Source organism: Chiloscyllium punctatum, chromosome 3 (genome assembly GCF_047496795.1).
Source record: "Chiloscyllium punctatum isolate Juve2018m chromosome 3, sChiPun1.3, whole genome shotgun sequence".
NCBI classification, from domain to species: Eukaryota; Metazoa; Chordata; class Chondrichthyes; order Orectolobiformes; family Hemiscylliidae; genus Chiloscyllium; species Chiloscyllium punctatum.
Window position 1 is genome coordinate 117,092,368 of NC_092741.1, and position 16,633 is coordinate 117,109,000.

The 16,633-nt window shown below is 41.4% G+C and overlaps 1 protein-coding gene across 2 annotated transcripts in view; it reads left to right on the plus strand.

The window, feature by feature from the left end:
* The window catches only part of spast (spastin), an 81,096-nt gene that overhangs the window by 25,619 nt on the left and 38,844 nt on the right, over nt 1–16,633 (plus strand). The window contains exons 3-4 of one of the 2 annotated variants that reach the window (XM_072559082.1): nt 4,397–4,480; nt 13,624–13,719. In XM_072559082.1, the coding sequence (XP_072415183.1) occupies nt 4,397–4,480; nt 13,624–13,719 (180 nt within the window). The remainder of the gene's footprint in view (nt 1–4,396; nt 4,481–13,623; nt 13,720–16,633) is intronic. The other variant, XM_072559088.1, reaches the window with a different exon arrangement.

Here is a 16,633-nt window from a genome sequence, read left to right on the forward strand (position 1 = left end):
TCTGCTGCCCTTGTCCTTCTAGATCTGAGTAGTTGGTGTTTGGAAAATGCTATCTAAGGAGTATTGGTGAATCTCTGCAGTGTATTTTATAGGTGGTGCACACTGCTGCTATTGAACGTTAGTAGTGGAGGGGGCAAATGTTGTGCTAATCGAGCACTGCTTTGTCCTGGATGTTGTCCAGTTAGTGTTGAGGTAGCTGCACTCATCCAGGCAGTGGGAAGTATTCCATCACACTCCTGACGTTTGCCTTTATAGATGATGGCTTTGGGGAGTCAGGGTTACTTGCTACGGATTGGGAGCCTCTTTGTAATCATGTAATATGGTGTGTCCAGTTCAGTTTCTGGTCACTAACCCCAGGATGTTGATGGTAATACCATTGAATGTTAAGGGACAATGTTTAACTTGTTCTCTATTGGCGATGGCATTTGTGTAGTGCCAATGTCACTTGCCACTCTTCCGTTTAAGCCTGGATACCAACCAGGTCTTGTTGCATTTGGACATGGACTGCTCCAGTACCTAACTGGTCACAAAGAGTGCTAAATGTTGTGCAATCGTTAGTGAACATCCCTCCGTCATAAAGGTCAGAAGTGGGGAAGATTTGATGAAGTAGTCGGGGCGTGTTCAGCTTAGGAAACTATGCAGAGGAACTTCCGCAGAGAAGCGGAGATGACTGCCCTCCAACAACTACAAACCTCTTTCATGTGCTTGGTATAACGACAGCTAGCAGAGAGCTTTCCCCCTTTATTTCCATTGATTCCAGTTTTGCTCGGGCTCCTCGATGTTCGACAGTGTGGGGCATAGCCTTGATGTCGAGGGCTGTCACTGAAACCTCCCTTTGGGAATTCTGCTATTGTCCGTGTTTGAACCAAGACCATAATGAGGTCATAAAGCTGAGTGGTTCTGGTCTAACCCAAACTGGAAGTCAGGAAGCAAGTTCTTGCTGAATAGGTACTACTTGATAGCACTGTTGAAGATGTCTTCTGTCACTGTATTGATCAAGATTAGTTTGATAGGGCAGTAACTGACTGGGTTGGATTTGTCCTGCTTTTTTATGTACAGAACATACCTGAGCAATTTTACACTGGATAGATGTGTTGCAGCTGTACACAATGTACCTAGGGTTGTGGCAACGTCTGAACTATTTTCATGATGCATAGCAGTTGCAGCATCTAGAGTCTCCAAGTGTTTCTTGATATCGTGCTGAGTGAATCAAATTGTCTGAAAAACTGGTAGCTGTGATGCTGGGGACCTCTGGAGAAAGCCATGAATATCAGTTTAATGAGACTACTTAGTACCAAAAGAGAGGTCTGTTGGAAACTTGCAAATGTAAACATCAGTGTTTGAAGTTACCACTCAGTGCAGTCAGTCGATTGACAGTTTGGATGGTAAGTTCTTCACAAATTATATATCCAATGTTTGAACTATTGTTAATAATTGTGTGTGTACTAATTCATGCAAAACCTAATGGTATAAGGCTCCATTAAATTTTTTTAAAGAAAAAGATACTGATTGGTTTTCATTTAAACAATGATGGGCAATCCATAGTGAAAGGTAATGAAGTCATCGAGTCCTAGAGATGTACAGCACGGAAACAGACCTTTCGGCCCAACCTGTCCATGCTGACCAGATGTCCCAACCCAATCTAGCCCCACCTGCCAGCACCTGGCCCATATCCCTCCCAACTCTTCCTATTCATATACCCATCCAATGCCTTTTAACTGTTCAACTGTACCAGTCTCCCCCACTTCCTCTGGCAGCTCATTCCATACACCTACCACCCTCTGCGTGAAAACATTGCCCCTTAGGTCTCTTTTATATCTTTCCCCCCTCACCCTAAACCTATGCCCTCTAGTTCTGGACTTCCTGACCCCAGGGAAAAGACTTTGTCTATTTATCCTAATAGCTGGGATTGCCATTAGAGAAGGAGTAGGGTGTAAAGGTGGAAATTGCTCAGAACCAAGAATTGTAGGGTGCCCAGAATAAAAATATTCTGACATTAGTTTGCACCCAAATATTCATGGGAACAGTGATGCAATGAATGAGTGGTGGGCCAATTGTTGGGCAAAGTGATCTTCTAGTGTGTTCGTCACCTTGACATGAAACATATTTCATCAAAGATAGGTTGGCCTCTCATTATCTATGATAGTGTGCTTTACAAAACACTTCTGTTTAGCTCTTTGAACCTAAGCATATGCCTACGGTTTGAAGTGCAGTCCCAATTATTTTTCATTCAAAGTATCCAATCCTTTCTCCCAAGTGTTCTGTTGGGATTTATCTTCAGTTCTTGCTACCATTGTGTCCAATGAGTTCAGCTCGGTGTCTCAGTGGCTTGAGACTAAAAATATTGCATCAGACCATATTATGGAGTTGGGTTGTTTACCAAGCAATTGTACTGTTTTGGAAAAGTTGAACACTGAATGAGCCTATATTCCCTGGAGTTTGAAATGTAAAAAATTGCAGATACATTTGATTGAAGAGATTTCCATGTATGGGAGTCCAGAACTAGGGGTCAGATTTTTAGAATTAAAAATTTACTAACTTAGTATGAAGATGAAAATTTTCTTCACATATGATTGAGGGGCATGGATAGAATAAAGAGACAAAGTCTTTTCCCTGGGGTCAGGGAGTCCAGAACTAGAGGCCGTAGGTTTAGGGTGAGCGGAGAAAGATATAAAAGAGACCTAAGGGGCAACTTTTTCACGCAGAGGGTGGTACGTGTACGGAATGAGCTGCCAGAGGATGTGGTGGAGGCTGGTACAATTGCAACATTTAAGAGGCATTTGGATGGGTATATGAATGGGAAGGGTTTGGAGGGATATGGGCCGGGTGCTGGCAGGTGGGACTAGATTGGGTTGGGATATCTGGTTGGCATGGACAAGTTGGACCGAAGGATCTGTTTCCATGATGTACATCTCTATGACTCTATATGTTTGTGAATATTTGAACTCACTCCACCGTCTGTGGATCATCATTTGATGAATATATATAATTTAAAGATCAGTGTTTTACTAGAATGGGCTTGAGTGCTCTATTACTTGCATTATTTAACTATTAATTTAATTCTAATATGTTATGCTTAGCATTCATTGTTTATGGAGCTCAAAATAAGATAGGGCTATTAAAGATAGTAAAGTTCCAAAATCATAGAATCCCCACAGTGTTGAAACCCTCCAAAGAGCACCCCTGTAACCCTGCATTTCCCATGGCTAATCCACCTACCATGCACATCCCTGAACACTGAGCGATTTAGCATGGCCAGTCCACCTAACCTGCGGGTCTTTGGACAAAATAGAGGTTATTCTTTGAACTCTTGCATGTGAATATTAGTGTAAAAGACTCTTGGGTAGGGCAGTAAGAAGTGAACTTGTTGTGAACAGTGAAGAAGTTAGCTTTAATCCTTTATACATTGTTAAATTAAATAATGAAAGTAACTGTTCCATGAAGTGGTTCTGAAGAAGCAGATTAACCTACAACTGAGACTTGGTTTTATATCCAGGAAACTCTATGGAAATGAATGTCTGTGCAATTTTAAGAATAGAAAACAGATACTTTCTAGTCTTTAGCTATACTCTAACAAATGCAACTGATCTCTCCAAAACAAATAAGACTTTAAAAATTACTGGCTCCTTTAGTGTTTCTTCCGATATTGATCAACGAATTGAAGTTGCTAAACAATTAAAGAGATGGAAGCTAATCATGGTTAAATTTCTAGGATTTCTAGGACAAATTTATATTTGATCAAGCTTAAATAATTGCTTGAACATTAAGGAAGATGAGTGAAGGTAATGTGGTTCATATGTTAATGTCTTTTTTTTCCCAAAAATCATTTGGTAAGGATGCATATTAAGGGATTATTATGGCACGGGAACTGAGGTGAATGTAGCCAACACAGATGGTTTGAAGACGATGTAAATGAATAAAGTTTAAAGGAAATTTCTTTGACAGTAAAATTTCAATTGAAATACAGAAGCAGATATGCTGCATACAAATGCACATATTGTTAAGTGTAGATGAGATTGAGGAAAACTGAATTCCTGCTTTTGTCTGGAGAGACAATACAAAAAGTTGGGAATTACACAACTTTAATTAGGCAGCTTGGAGTGATATGTGGTGGTTTGGGCTTCTGATACTGAAAATAAAGAAATGTAAGTTGTAGGAGCAGTTCTTATTGAACATAGTGGATCTTAAGTAAACTATGTCCTGTCAGAGCTAGCTAATTTCTCAATTGCACACAGTTTCCTAATTGCTTAAGGTTGTAGATAACTTTGGTCCTTGAGCAGCCTGAATATGTTCTATATTAATTGTATACTGACAAGTACCTAAGTGTTATGTGACAGTAATTCTCAATATGTTTGTTTGGCTTTGTCTTTTAAATATCCAATGATCTCCCTTCCAGGTGAGCAGATTGAACGCGCCAGGCGCCTACAGAGCAAAATGACGACCAACTTGATTATGGCCAAGGATCGTCTGGAATTGCTGGGTGTGTAATACTTCTCCTTCTTTTTTAAAAAAAAGTTGATTTATGTGTCAGTGACTGCCGATTTATAAATAGGTTTATCTTATGCATGACTTTAATTGAGCACTGGTTGCATACACTAATCTTTATACCACTAAATGTAAAAGATAAAGGGTATAATAATTAACGTCATTAGTTTTTCGTCATCAGTCAAATCCATTATTGTGTTGGAAAGTTCAGAACAAAGGGATATATAACCAGTTAAAATTGCTAGCCTGTTCAGGAATTGATGTCAGTATACACAAACTGCACACCCACGCTCACTAACATATGCAGGGCTTAGCTTGAGGGTGAACTGTAAGTTTTTCAGAACTGAGATTGATGGATTTTTCTTCATGAATAAGAAGAGGTATGGAGCTGTGGTAGCGATAGTTAACAAAAGATCAGCTCTGAGCAAATTCATTGGTGGAACTCACTTAAAAGTCTGAATAGCCACCTCCTGTTTCTGTTTTCCACCCCTTGTCCTTCTTCCCACGTTATTTTTTTTCATTTTTTTTATATAGTTGTATTGAAACCCCTGTAATCCCCATTAGTCTGTTTACATCAGTTCTAACACTCAATCCTTCACTTTGTTTTCCTTCATGCCACCATGCTCGTTTCACCTGGAAGAATGGTCATTCTGCATGCCAATCTTCTATCCATCAATGTTATTTTAAGTTTGTAACAACTGCTAAATGCACCATAGGGAAGGAAACTTGCCTGATCTTCCACTAAAAGGCCTTTTTGTGATTCCAGTCCATGCGACATTGTTAACTCCTAACCACCTGCTGGTTATGTACCAGAGAAACTAAGATTTGCAAAAAAAAAACAAAATGCCAGTGACAGTTATTAACTGCAGTCAACCTCCTTTCTTCTATGCATCATAATGACATCTTTCAAGTAAGCATTTGAAGGTGGAGTAAATGGAACAGTCTATATTCATTTACAACTTGGGTGTATTATGAACCAGACCAAACCCCCTCAAAACATTTCAAGGAAATAGCCTAGGCCCTAACTTTTTCTCTTATTTAAGGGCAAGAGTAAAGTACTTTATTCCAGATGCGACTAGGCTTTAAGCAAAACAAAATTTATTCTACACTACAATTAGAATATAAACAAAAGAAAAATCGGCATAACTGTATTCAAATACTTAACAAAGTAATATGTTAACAATTACTCATCAATTGTTCCAATATAGCAGCATGCCATAAACACAGCCTTGGAAAAAGGCAAATTCAGCAAAACAGATTTTCCTGCCTTGCCATCTCCAGTGTAGGAGAAAGATTAGATTAGATTACTTACAGTGTGGAAACAGGCCCTTCGGCCCAACAAGTCCACACCGACCCACCGAAGCGCAACCCACCCATACCCCTACATATACCCCTTACCTAACACTATGGGCAATTTTAGCATGGCCAATTCACCTGACCTGCACATCTTTGGACTGTGGGAGGAAACCGGAGCACCCGGAGGAAACCCACGCAGACACTGGGAGAATGTGCAAACTCCACACAGTCAGTCGCCTGAGGCGGGAATTGAACCCGTGTCTCTGGCGCTATGAGGCAGCAGTGCTAACCACTGTGCCACCGTGCCGCCCAAGAACACTAGCAGCATTAATTTAGCAGCAGAGAGAGAACTCAAACTTTTTTGTGACAGCAGAGAGTTGTATCTAGTAGCTTTAACTCCAAAAATCGTATCATCCATCGTCATTTCCACCACCTCCAAACGGACCCCACCCCTATCAGCGTTCCCAAAAGACCACTCCCTCGTCAGGTCCACACCCCCCACCAACCCAACCTCCACTCCCGGCACCTTCCCCTGCAACCGCAAAAATACAAAACTTACGCCCACACCTTCCCTCCAAGGCCCTAAGGGATCCTTCCATATCCACCACAAATTCACCTGCACCTCCACACACATCATTTATTGCATCCGCTGCACCCGATGTGGCCGCCTCTATATTGGGGAGAGAGACCGCCTACTTGCGGAGCGTTTCAGAGAACACCTCTGGGACACCCAGACCAACCAACCCAACCACCCCGTGGCTCAACACTCCAACTCCCCCTCCCACTCCACCAAGGAAATTCAGGTCCTTGGACTCCTCCATCGCCAGATCATAGCAACACGACGGTTGGAGGAAGAGCGCCTCATCTTCTGCCTCGGAACCCTCCAACCACAAGGGATGAACTCAGATTTCTCCAGTTTCCTCATTTCCCTCCCCCCACCTTGTCTCAGTCAAATCCCTCGAACTCAGCACTGCCTTCCTAACCTGCAATCTTCTTCCTGACCTCTCCTCCCCCGCCCCCACTCCCACTCCGGCCTATCACCCTCACCTTGACCTCCTTCCACCTATCGCGTTTCCAATGCCCCTCCCCCAAGTCCCTCCTCCCTACCTTTTATCTTAGCCTGCTTGGCACACCCTCCTCATTCCTGAAGAAGGGTCAAAAGCCCGAAACGTCGATTCTCCTGCTCCTTGGATGCTGCCTAACCTGCTGTGCTTTTCCAGCAACACATTTTCAGCTCTGATCTCCAGCATCTGCAGTCCTCACTTACTCCTCCTTAACTCCAAAAACCTCAACTTCAACAACTAAAAGCAAAACTAAACCCTAGGTTTGTGTGAGCCTGACCTGACCTCCTCGTGCTGCTTTTGTCTAATTTAAAAAAAACCCAAAGCTATTTACTCTGTTTTCCTTGGAGCTGACACCTCTTCACCAGGTTTATAAATACCTCTTCAAGAGAAACTGGACAGAACAAATCCTTCTTAAAGGCACATCATGTCTCAGGCACATCAATCTGTGTTGTAAATAATTATTTTTTTCATAGAATCACAGAATCCCTAGTGTGGAAACAGGCCATTTGGCCCTGCAAATCCACACCTACCCTACAAGTATTAACTCTCTCAGACCCATTCCCCTGCCCTATAACTCTACATTTGCCTGAACACTGGGCAATTTAGCATGGCCGGTTCACCTAACCTGAACGTCTTTTGGATTGTGGGAGGAAGCCGGAGCACCTGCAGGAAACCTGCACTGACACTGGAAAATGTGCAAACTCCACATAGATAGTCAGCTGAGGCTGGAATTGAACCTGGGTCCCTGGTGCTGCGAGGCAACAGTGCTAACCACTGAGCCACCGTGCCGCCAGAGCTTTTTTGATTTCTAGTTTTATCTTATAAGACCTCCTGAAGAAGTATTGAAAACCATGCTCCTTCAGTTCCTGAATCCTTTGAAAACAGTCTCTTTGCTCAAGTAGTTGTTGTAGGGTCATAGAGCACAGAAACAGACCCTTCAGTCCTACTTGTCTATGCCAACCAGATATCCCAACCTGACCTAGTTCCATTTGCCACCATTTGGTCCTTTAAACCCTTTCAATTCATATACCCATCCAGATGCCTTTTAGATGTTGTAATGATACCCACCTCCACCACTTCCTCTGGCAACTTGTTCCATGCAAGCACCACTCTCTGCGTGAAAAAGTTTACTCTTCTCTCACCTTAAACCTTTGCCCTCTTATTTGGACTCCTCCAATTGATGAAAAAGACCTGGCTATTCACCCTATCCATGCCCCTCATGACTTATAAAATCTCTGTAAAGCCTCCAAATCTCCAAGGAGAAAAATGTCCCAGCCCATTCAGCCTCTCCCTATAACACAAACCCTCCAGTCCTGGTCACATCCTTGTGAATCCTTTCTGCATCCTTTCAAGTTTATCAACATCCTTCCTATAGAAGAAGGGTGGCCAGAATTGTATGCAGTATTCTAGAAGCTGCAACATGACATCCAAACTCCTATACTCAGCATTCTGATCAATGAATACAAGCATGCTGAATGCTTTCTTAACCATCCTGTCTACTTGTGACGCAACTTTCAAAGAAATATGTAGCTGAACCTCTAGGTCTGTCTGTTCGGCAGCATCAGACAGTGAACTTTCACAGCTGACTGCCTCTGCTGTTTAGTTTCAAGTATCTCTGGACATTGGAATTCGGTCAAAGAAAAATGAACAAACAGTGAAGTTCAAGGCTGACCTCTGAGAAACTCCACATCAGGAGCTCCTCACAGTGGGGGAACAGCTAAGTGCCTTATTAAGTCTAATCCTACTGTTTGTAAAGCTAAAGTGAGAAGGGTGAATTTTCAAGGACAGGTAGTCCAGAACTGGAGGGCATAGGTTTAAGGTAAATGGGGAAAGATTTAAGAGAACAAAGGGACACCTTTTTTCAGAGGGTGGTGCGTGTATGGAATGGGCTGCCGGAGGAAGTGGTAGAGGCTGGTACAACTACAACATTTAAAAGGCACCTGGATGTGTATATGACTAAGAAGGGTTTGAAGGGATATGGGCCAAATGCTGGCAAATGAGTCCAAATTAATTTAGGATATCTGGCCAGCATGGACAAGTTGGACTGAAGGGTCTGTTTCCATGCTGTACGTTTGACTCCCTAGGGCCCTATCATTAATGTACTGTTTAAGTAGTAATACACTTGAAAGCTGCTTGGCTCAGGTTAATCTTTAAGTCCACTCAAATTGTTTGAAGAGCTGCAGTTTTGACAGTACACTTTATAGTTTATATTATTGTTATTAGATCCTTGTACCCTTATTTATTACTCTAGCTTGCATAATTGTACCGTAACACTCATGGCTGATGTCAGTAGCAATCAATATTTCCTTTGAAGAGCAATTCTTGTAAATACTGTAGCATACATAAATCGAAAGCCAGAGGCAAACCACATTTTTCTCCTTGTGACACTTCAAACCATCCTGTTTATCTCACTAAGTCTGTTGCTTTAGGATATGATAGTAGTTAATCTTTAACTCCTCTATGTGCAACATATAACTCTATATCCCAATAGCTTGCCCCTCAATATAGATACAAAATGCTCAGAGAATTAAAACATTCTGGCTGCTGTCTCAGCTCTGTTTTGACAGTGTTCAGACCCTTGCTACACCAAACTATGACCAGCGTTGGGGGGAAGTAGACCATGAAAAGCTTTTCGTGCTCAGTTGCACATCATTTATTAATCAAATATGGTCCTTTTTCTTTAAATCAACAATTGTTTGAAATGAAGTGAAAATGATAGAAGTTAATTTGTAATGGAAGCATTATCCATGAATTAAATTTAACCAGTAGGAAGGGAAACTGAAACTGACTGCATATGTGTCACTCTCTGCAGCCTCTCCACTTCCTCATCAGTATTTGTCCCTCCACCTATCTTTGTATCATCTGTAAATGTGGCAGCAATGGCCTTGGTTTCTTTGTCTAGATCATTAATGTATAATGTGAATTTTTATGGCCCAAACACAGACAACTGGAATTCCAGGAGTCACCAGCTGCTATCCTGAAAAAGACCCCTGCTGCCGGTCAGCCAATGCCTGTACCGGGGCCATGATACTCTGGGCTCTTATCTTATTTTCGCTGAATATATCTTCTTTTCCATCTGGTTAGAAGACCAGTAAAGTTAGTTTTGCAACCTTCAGAGCTGCTTACACAAAAGCACTGGAGCAAAAATGTGAAATTAAATGTCAGAACTGGAGATATTTGTTGTGCTGTGCTAAATTATTTATCATTTTAATGACATTGAGGATACACAGTGTAAATTGAAAGATGGAAATGGAAGTTATGACAACAATGCTTTCTGAACTGAAATTGGTATTCTTGCTTGGAACAAAGATTTTTTAGATTAGATTTACATTACAGTGTGGAAACAGGCCCTTCAGCCCAACAAGTCCACACCGACCCGCCGAAGCGCAACCCACCCATACCCCTACATTTACCCCTTACCTAACACTACGGGCAATTTATCATGCCAATTCACCTGACCTGCACATCTTTGGACTGTGGGAGGAAACCGGAGCACCCAGAGGAAACCCACGCAGACACTGGGAGAACGTGCAAACCCTATACAGTCAGTGGCCTGAGGCGGGAATTGAACCCGGGTCTCTGGCGCTGTGAGGCAGCAGTGCTAACGAAGCACTGTGCCACCGTGCCGCCCTTAAGGAAGATTATAGGAACAAAACAAAAGGGCATTCAACCTGTCAAGCCTGTTCCACCATTTATTTATTTTGTGCTTCAGGTAAACCACAAATCCATCCACAGATCTTAGTTCGGTAAACCTCAAGCCTTCTCATTTAAAAATAGTTCATTCATTTCAGTTTAAAATTCACAGTTGATCAAATTTTTTTTTAAAAAAGGCAGTGTGTCCCAGATTGTCACTTACCCTTGCACAAAAAGGTGCTTCCTGATTTTTAGGCTGCATTACCTAGTACATTTAAGGTGCCCTTGTTCTAGACAAAATAATTCTTCCTCTTATTTACCCTATGAACTCCTTAAATCATCTTGCACACTTTGATTTTGTTGCACCTTAATCTTGTGTAAATGTCACCAAGTCACGTATGGAGATATTAGTACAGATGGCCCAAACAAGTAAATGGGTTAAAGGAAGAAAGTAAGAGAGAGAGTTTGAGAACTTTAGAGAAGAATTCTAGAACATGTGGGCTAGACAGCAGAAGGTACAACTATCAGCTTGAAGTGATTTTGATTGAGAACGTCCAAGACCTTTTAGAATTAAGGGATTGCATAGATCTTGGATGGATATAGGACTGAAGGACATTACAAAGATGAGAAAGGATGAACCATGGACATCTTTGAAAACAAGGATGAAAGTTTTAAACTTGAAGTGTTACTCAACATGAGTCCGTGATGCTTAGTAGAATTTCATGCATGTTAGGACAGCAAACTTGGGTGACCTTTTAGTTCGGGAAGGACTGAGTGAGAGACAAGCCAGGAGTACGTTAGAAAGGGAAGTCTGGAGGGAACAAAGGCATGGATGAGAACTTTAGTAAAAGATTAACTGCTGTAGTGTTGATCGTGGACATGTGATTGGCAGCCAATTGCAGGGTCAAATATGACCTCTAGGTGCCATACATTTGGTTCAACTTCAGACCTTATTAGAGAGAGATTGGATTTGATGGGGAGAGTGTGCCTTTGTGTTGGAGTCCAAAGGCTTCAGTCTTTCCAATATTTAACTTAAGGACATCTCTCGTCTAGTATGAGATAAGACCAGCAGATTAGAAACAATGGGGCGATTGAGGTGGTGAGGCGAAACTGGATACCATTGGTGTGCATGTGGAAAATGATGTTGTCATTTGAGAGGACACCAGCTCTGGTCTAGCTAACTCGGTGTTTGATTAATTTCAATAATCATTATCTGCTATTCAAAATCCAAATGGTGTCAGTTGATTGCAATTAGTTTGCAGTTTGTTAAATCCCATACTTCTGTATATTTACTGGCAAATATTATTCCCTATTCAACATTTACAGAAATTATTAGATCATTATAACATTGCTGTTTGTGGAATCTTGCTGTGCACCATGTTTCCTCCATTACGACTGTGATTTCCTTACAAAGGTACTTCATTGGCAGTAAAGATTTGGGGTATATTCATTCTTGCATTTAATGACCTCAGAACAGCCCAAAGTGATTTGCAACCAATACTGGGTCAATTTGCAAGGCAGCAAAAGATGAAACTTTTATGTTCTCCTGATTTGGTCCCTATTGCAAGCTGCAAAATAAGACAACATTGGACTTGTGCTTTACTTGGGATGGGATGTGGCAGTGAGCAAGTGTAATATCTCAGGAAGCTTTAGACCGAGTTGGCTGGAAGCTGAACCAAGTGGAAAATTCACATTAACTCTTAAAATAAAATGATTTAATTCCTCACCTTCATTTAAAAGTGCCAGCAAGCTTTCATTTAAGACAGCACTTCAAAATGTATGCTTTGGTAAAGGAACAGCTCTTGATTTATGGTATCTTTGAAAAGTTTCTGCAGGTTGGTTTATTTATCCACTATTTCTAATTAGACTCTCTCAGGTATACAACAGTAGATCATCACTACTCTCCCTCTTATTTTTATTTTCAACCAAATGGTCCTATCATGTTTCAGGATTTTTGACTAATTTCTTTACAAAAAAGGATTTGAGGGACCAAACCTCGGGATTTTCAAAGCAAAGTGTATTCACATAAGTAGTCTTTAAAGCCTTAAGATGAAAGGTGCTATGCCTACCATTGAAGCTAAACCTGCATTTTCATGAAGATGTATTGTAACTCTGATTTACAATTAATGTGGAGCAGACAGCAGGGTGTCAAAAGGTTTTTTGTGATTCTACAGCAAAGCAGCATCCAAATGTTTTTTTCCCTGGCACTGTTTGATTTTTTTTCTCTCTCTCTCAAATAACTTCCTCAAAAGTTTTTGAAAAAAAAAACTTCTGGCTATTTTTATTCTGAAACGCACTGCCCAGCTGTAGAAATTTTAAATCCACAATTTTTTTCATTCTATTTTTTTAGCTGGCAATTAAGGTATTCTAAGTTCTGTAGGCCTGTAAGTGCTTGGATGCCCTACTGTTGCAACCAAATGACTGTTCTCTGGAAGTGGGTGGTGCTTGCAAGTTTGTTATATTTGAGAAGCTAGTAGTGGACCTTCTTAAACAACTTCACCAACTGGACTGCAGCTATCGTATTGGGTGGCGAGTTCCATGTTTTTGCCCTGATGAAATTTCAGGAATTAAATTAGAGGCAGTATGTGTAGAGTTTCTAGATGATAGTGTAAGCAATGCACTTACTCAACCCAGAATGTATGAGGCTAGTTGACCTTCAGTTGGGGCAAGGTGTTTTTGTGGAACATTTGAGAAGAGACGGTGATAAACTTTCAGTTGGGGTTGAAAATGGGTTTGAAACTTTCTTTTTTGGGGGCATGTAATGTCAGGGATCCTTTGTAGAATTGACTATTGGCACAAAATGAGGGTTTGAAAACTAACACCTTTTTGTGGCATCCTCTGATTTTCTTATCCTAATTTGGAAAAACTCTTACCTAGCACCCTGCCCATAAGCTGGAGGAATGCTATTTGTCACAAGAAAATGCAGGTCATTGATCAGCTTCTGCTGTTTCTTAATTGCTACCCTTTAAACCTTCAAAATTTAATGTTGACAGGAACTGTGTGAAATCTCATCCCAAGTTTGTTATTTTAATATTATATCCATTCACTTCAAAACTTTCTCTAGCACAATCTATTTAACTTGTTTACTCTGTCTGTACTTATTTTGTTTTTGTTGTTGTTTGTGCCCACTTATTGTGTTGTATAGAGCAGATGCTAGCATGCGCGAGGTTTTCCAAGCCCGAGAGGGAGGTGTGTAGAGACAACTCGGGCCCGCCGTGCCCTAGTGCGCGGATCCAGTCAGGTGGGTTTCCTCTGCTCAACAAAACAATGGTTTTATTAGATGGCAAACCAGTTGATTTCATTTAAAAAAAAATGTATATTCCAATGCAGTTGCCTTGTGAAAATAGATTGTATGCAGAGTGTTCCATATGATTAAAGGATGATACTTCTGGGTCAACTTGCCAATGTCATGTTCACAAGGAGTGATGCCACATTCAAATTGAATGATGATAGTAAAGCAATAGTATTAATGTTCTTCCCTTTGCTTATTCTGTGCTGGGCAAATGGGATCAACCCTCGAAGTGTCCTCACCTTGTGAGGATGAGCAATTGCCAGAAAACCAGATGGCTGTTATTGAAATTTTATATAGAGACAGGAAAAAAAAAACTGCAGATTTGGAATCCAAGGTAGACAAGCAGGAGGATGGAAGAACACAGCAAGCCAGACAGCATCAGGAGACTGAGGGTGGGTGTAAGGGGAGCTGCAGATAAAAGGAGGAGTGTGTGGGGAGAGGGGTGGAATGGTGAATTAGGGGTAGGGGAGCACAGGTAGAGGGTATAATCTCTACCTGTGGTTGGGAGGAATGGTAGTTGGAAGGGAAGGTTGCTCAGAAATGGAATGGGAGGGGCTGGAGAGGGAGTTGGGCGATGGGAAGGGAGGATATTTGAAATTGGAGAACTCTGTGTTGAGTCCTCTGGCTATAGGCTGCCCAGGCAGAAAATGAGGTGGTATTCCTCCAAATTCTGGTCTTATCCACTGTGGCAATGGAGGAAGCCTGAAGATGGTCATTTTGGAAAGCGAGTGGGAAGAGGGATTAAAATGGGTAGTGACTGGGAGGTCATTTTGGTCCCTGCAGGCTGGGCTGTGAAACGTGCCCTGAGTTTACATGTGGTCTCACCGATTGTAGAGAAGACCACGTAAGGAGCACTGGATAAAGTAATCTAAATTGGAGAGGCAGGTGAACCTCTCCTTCAACTGGAAGGACTGTTTGGGGCCTTGGATGGAGGTGAGGGTGGGTGTTGTGCTGGCAGATGTTGCATCACTTACTGTTGCAGGGAAGGTACCTGGAGTCTTTGAAGGGGTTGTTGGAGAGGGTGGCAAGAACCAAGGATTAATGAAGGGAATGGTCCTTGCAGAAAGCAGAGAAAGTTGGAGGGCGAGGTGTTCTTGGTGGGGTGTTACTGGAGTTGGCGGAAGTGTTTAAGGATGATAAGTTGCATGTGGAGACTGATGGGGTGGTATATGTGAACAAGGGGTTCCTATCTTTGTGTTTTGGGGTGGTGGAGGGAGATATTTAGAATAGTGGATGGGGGAATGGAGGGCTGACTGACAGGCGGGGCAAGCACAGTGTTCAAACTTAGTGGACATCTGGGATGCTTGGGCATGCAATGTCTCCTTATTTGAGCAGATGTGACAGGAATGGGAAAATGGGATGGAGTTCTTGCAGGATACTGGGTGGGAGTCTGTGGGTTATAGTAAATGTCTGTCTGTAGACTGTCACCGGAGATGGAAATTAAGAGGTCAAGAAAGGGAAGGGAGGAATCTGAGATGGACTAAGTGAATTTAAGGGAGAGCTGGAAGTAATTTTATATGATTGAAGATCCTGTGGAGCAAGTTAGAAGTGCCTATTTATGGAGCTTTAGTACAAATCAAAAAGGTCATGAAGGGTTATTGTTGCCTAAATGAGGAAAAATTGTTTTGAGTGGCAGAGGGTCAGTTACCAGAGGAACCAGAATTTAAGGTTAGAAGAATAATTTTTATGTAATGTTATGATCTGGAATGCACTGCCTGTGGAAGGGATGCAGGTTAATAGTAAATTACAAAAAGGAATGGTAAAATTATGCTTATGTTATTGAAGTAGTTGTCCAGAGGCACGAACATAAGATTTCATTTCATGTCTCAAGTTCATATCATTAATTGTGATCACCTAACAATGTCATTTTTTTTAAAAAAAAAGTTTCACCTAATGACTTTTTAGGGAAGAAATTTTGGCAGTCCTTAGCCGTTATGACCTTTTTGTGGTTGGCTCTTATCTGACCTTTGAAATGGCCTGATAAATCACTCAATTCAAGGATAGTCACGGATTTCCAAAAATGGTACTGGCACTTGCAACCTGTAATTACCAGAAACTTGAAGGATAGAAGGTTGTAGGGTAATGGGTAAAAAGTGTGTTAGTAGGACTAACTGGTTTCCTTTTCAAAAAGATGGTACAGGCACAAAGGTCCAGATTTTTGTGACTTTATATTTCAGTGGTTAGGAGAATAGAATTTTTTTAGGTTAAACTTTGCAAGAAATATAATTATATGCTTTCTTATTTGGCCACTTGTTTATAATATACTTTCATTTTAGGCAAAGCATTTTCTGTTTACCAAAACATCTGTACGTTTTATGCATGTATACAGGTTTAATGTGTATTGGCTATTACTGAGACAAGCTACAGAGTCAAAAAATCTATAAGTTGTGAAAGTTTTTTTTGTGTATTACACCTTAGTTTAAATAGTACAGTAGATCAACTTGTGTCATTATAAATGGTGCAATTTAGAGAAACATACTGCCTACACACCATTTGTGATGTGTAGGGTAATTGCATATAATTTCTCATAGAATCCCTACAGCGTGGAAGCAGGTCCATCGGCCCAGTAAGTCCACACTGACTCTCTGAAGAGTAACCCACCCAGAGCCATTTCCTTACCCTAATTACTCCACATTTTACCCCTGGCTAATGTACCTAACCTACACATCCCGGAACACTATGGACAATTTAGCATGGCCAAGTCATCTAACCTGCACATCTTTGGATTGTGAGAGAAAACTGGAGCACCCAGAGGAAACCCACACAGACACTAGGAGTCTGGAATTGAACCTGCGTCCCTGCCGCAATGAGGCAGCTGTGCTATCCACTGAGCCACCATACTGCCCAATGTGTTCCAAGGGCA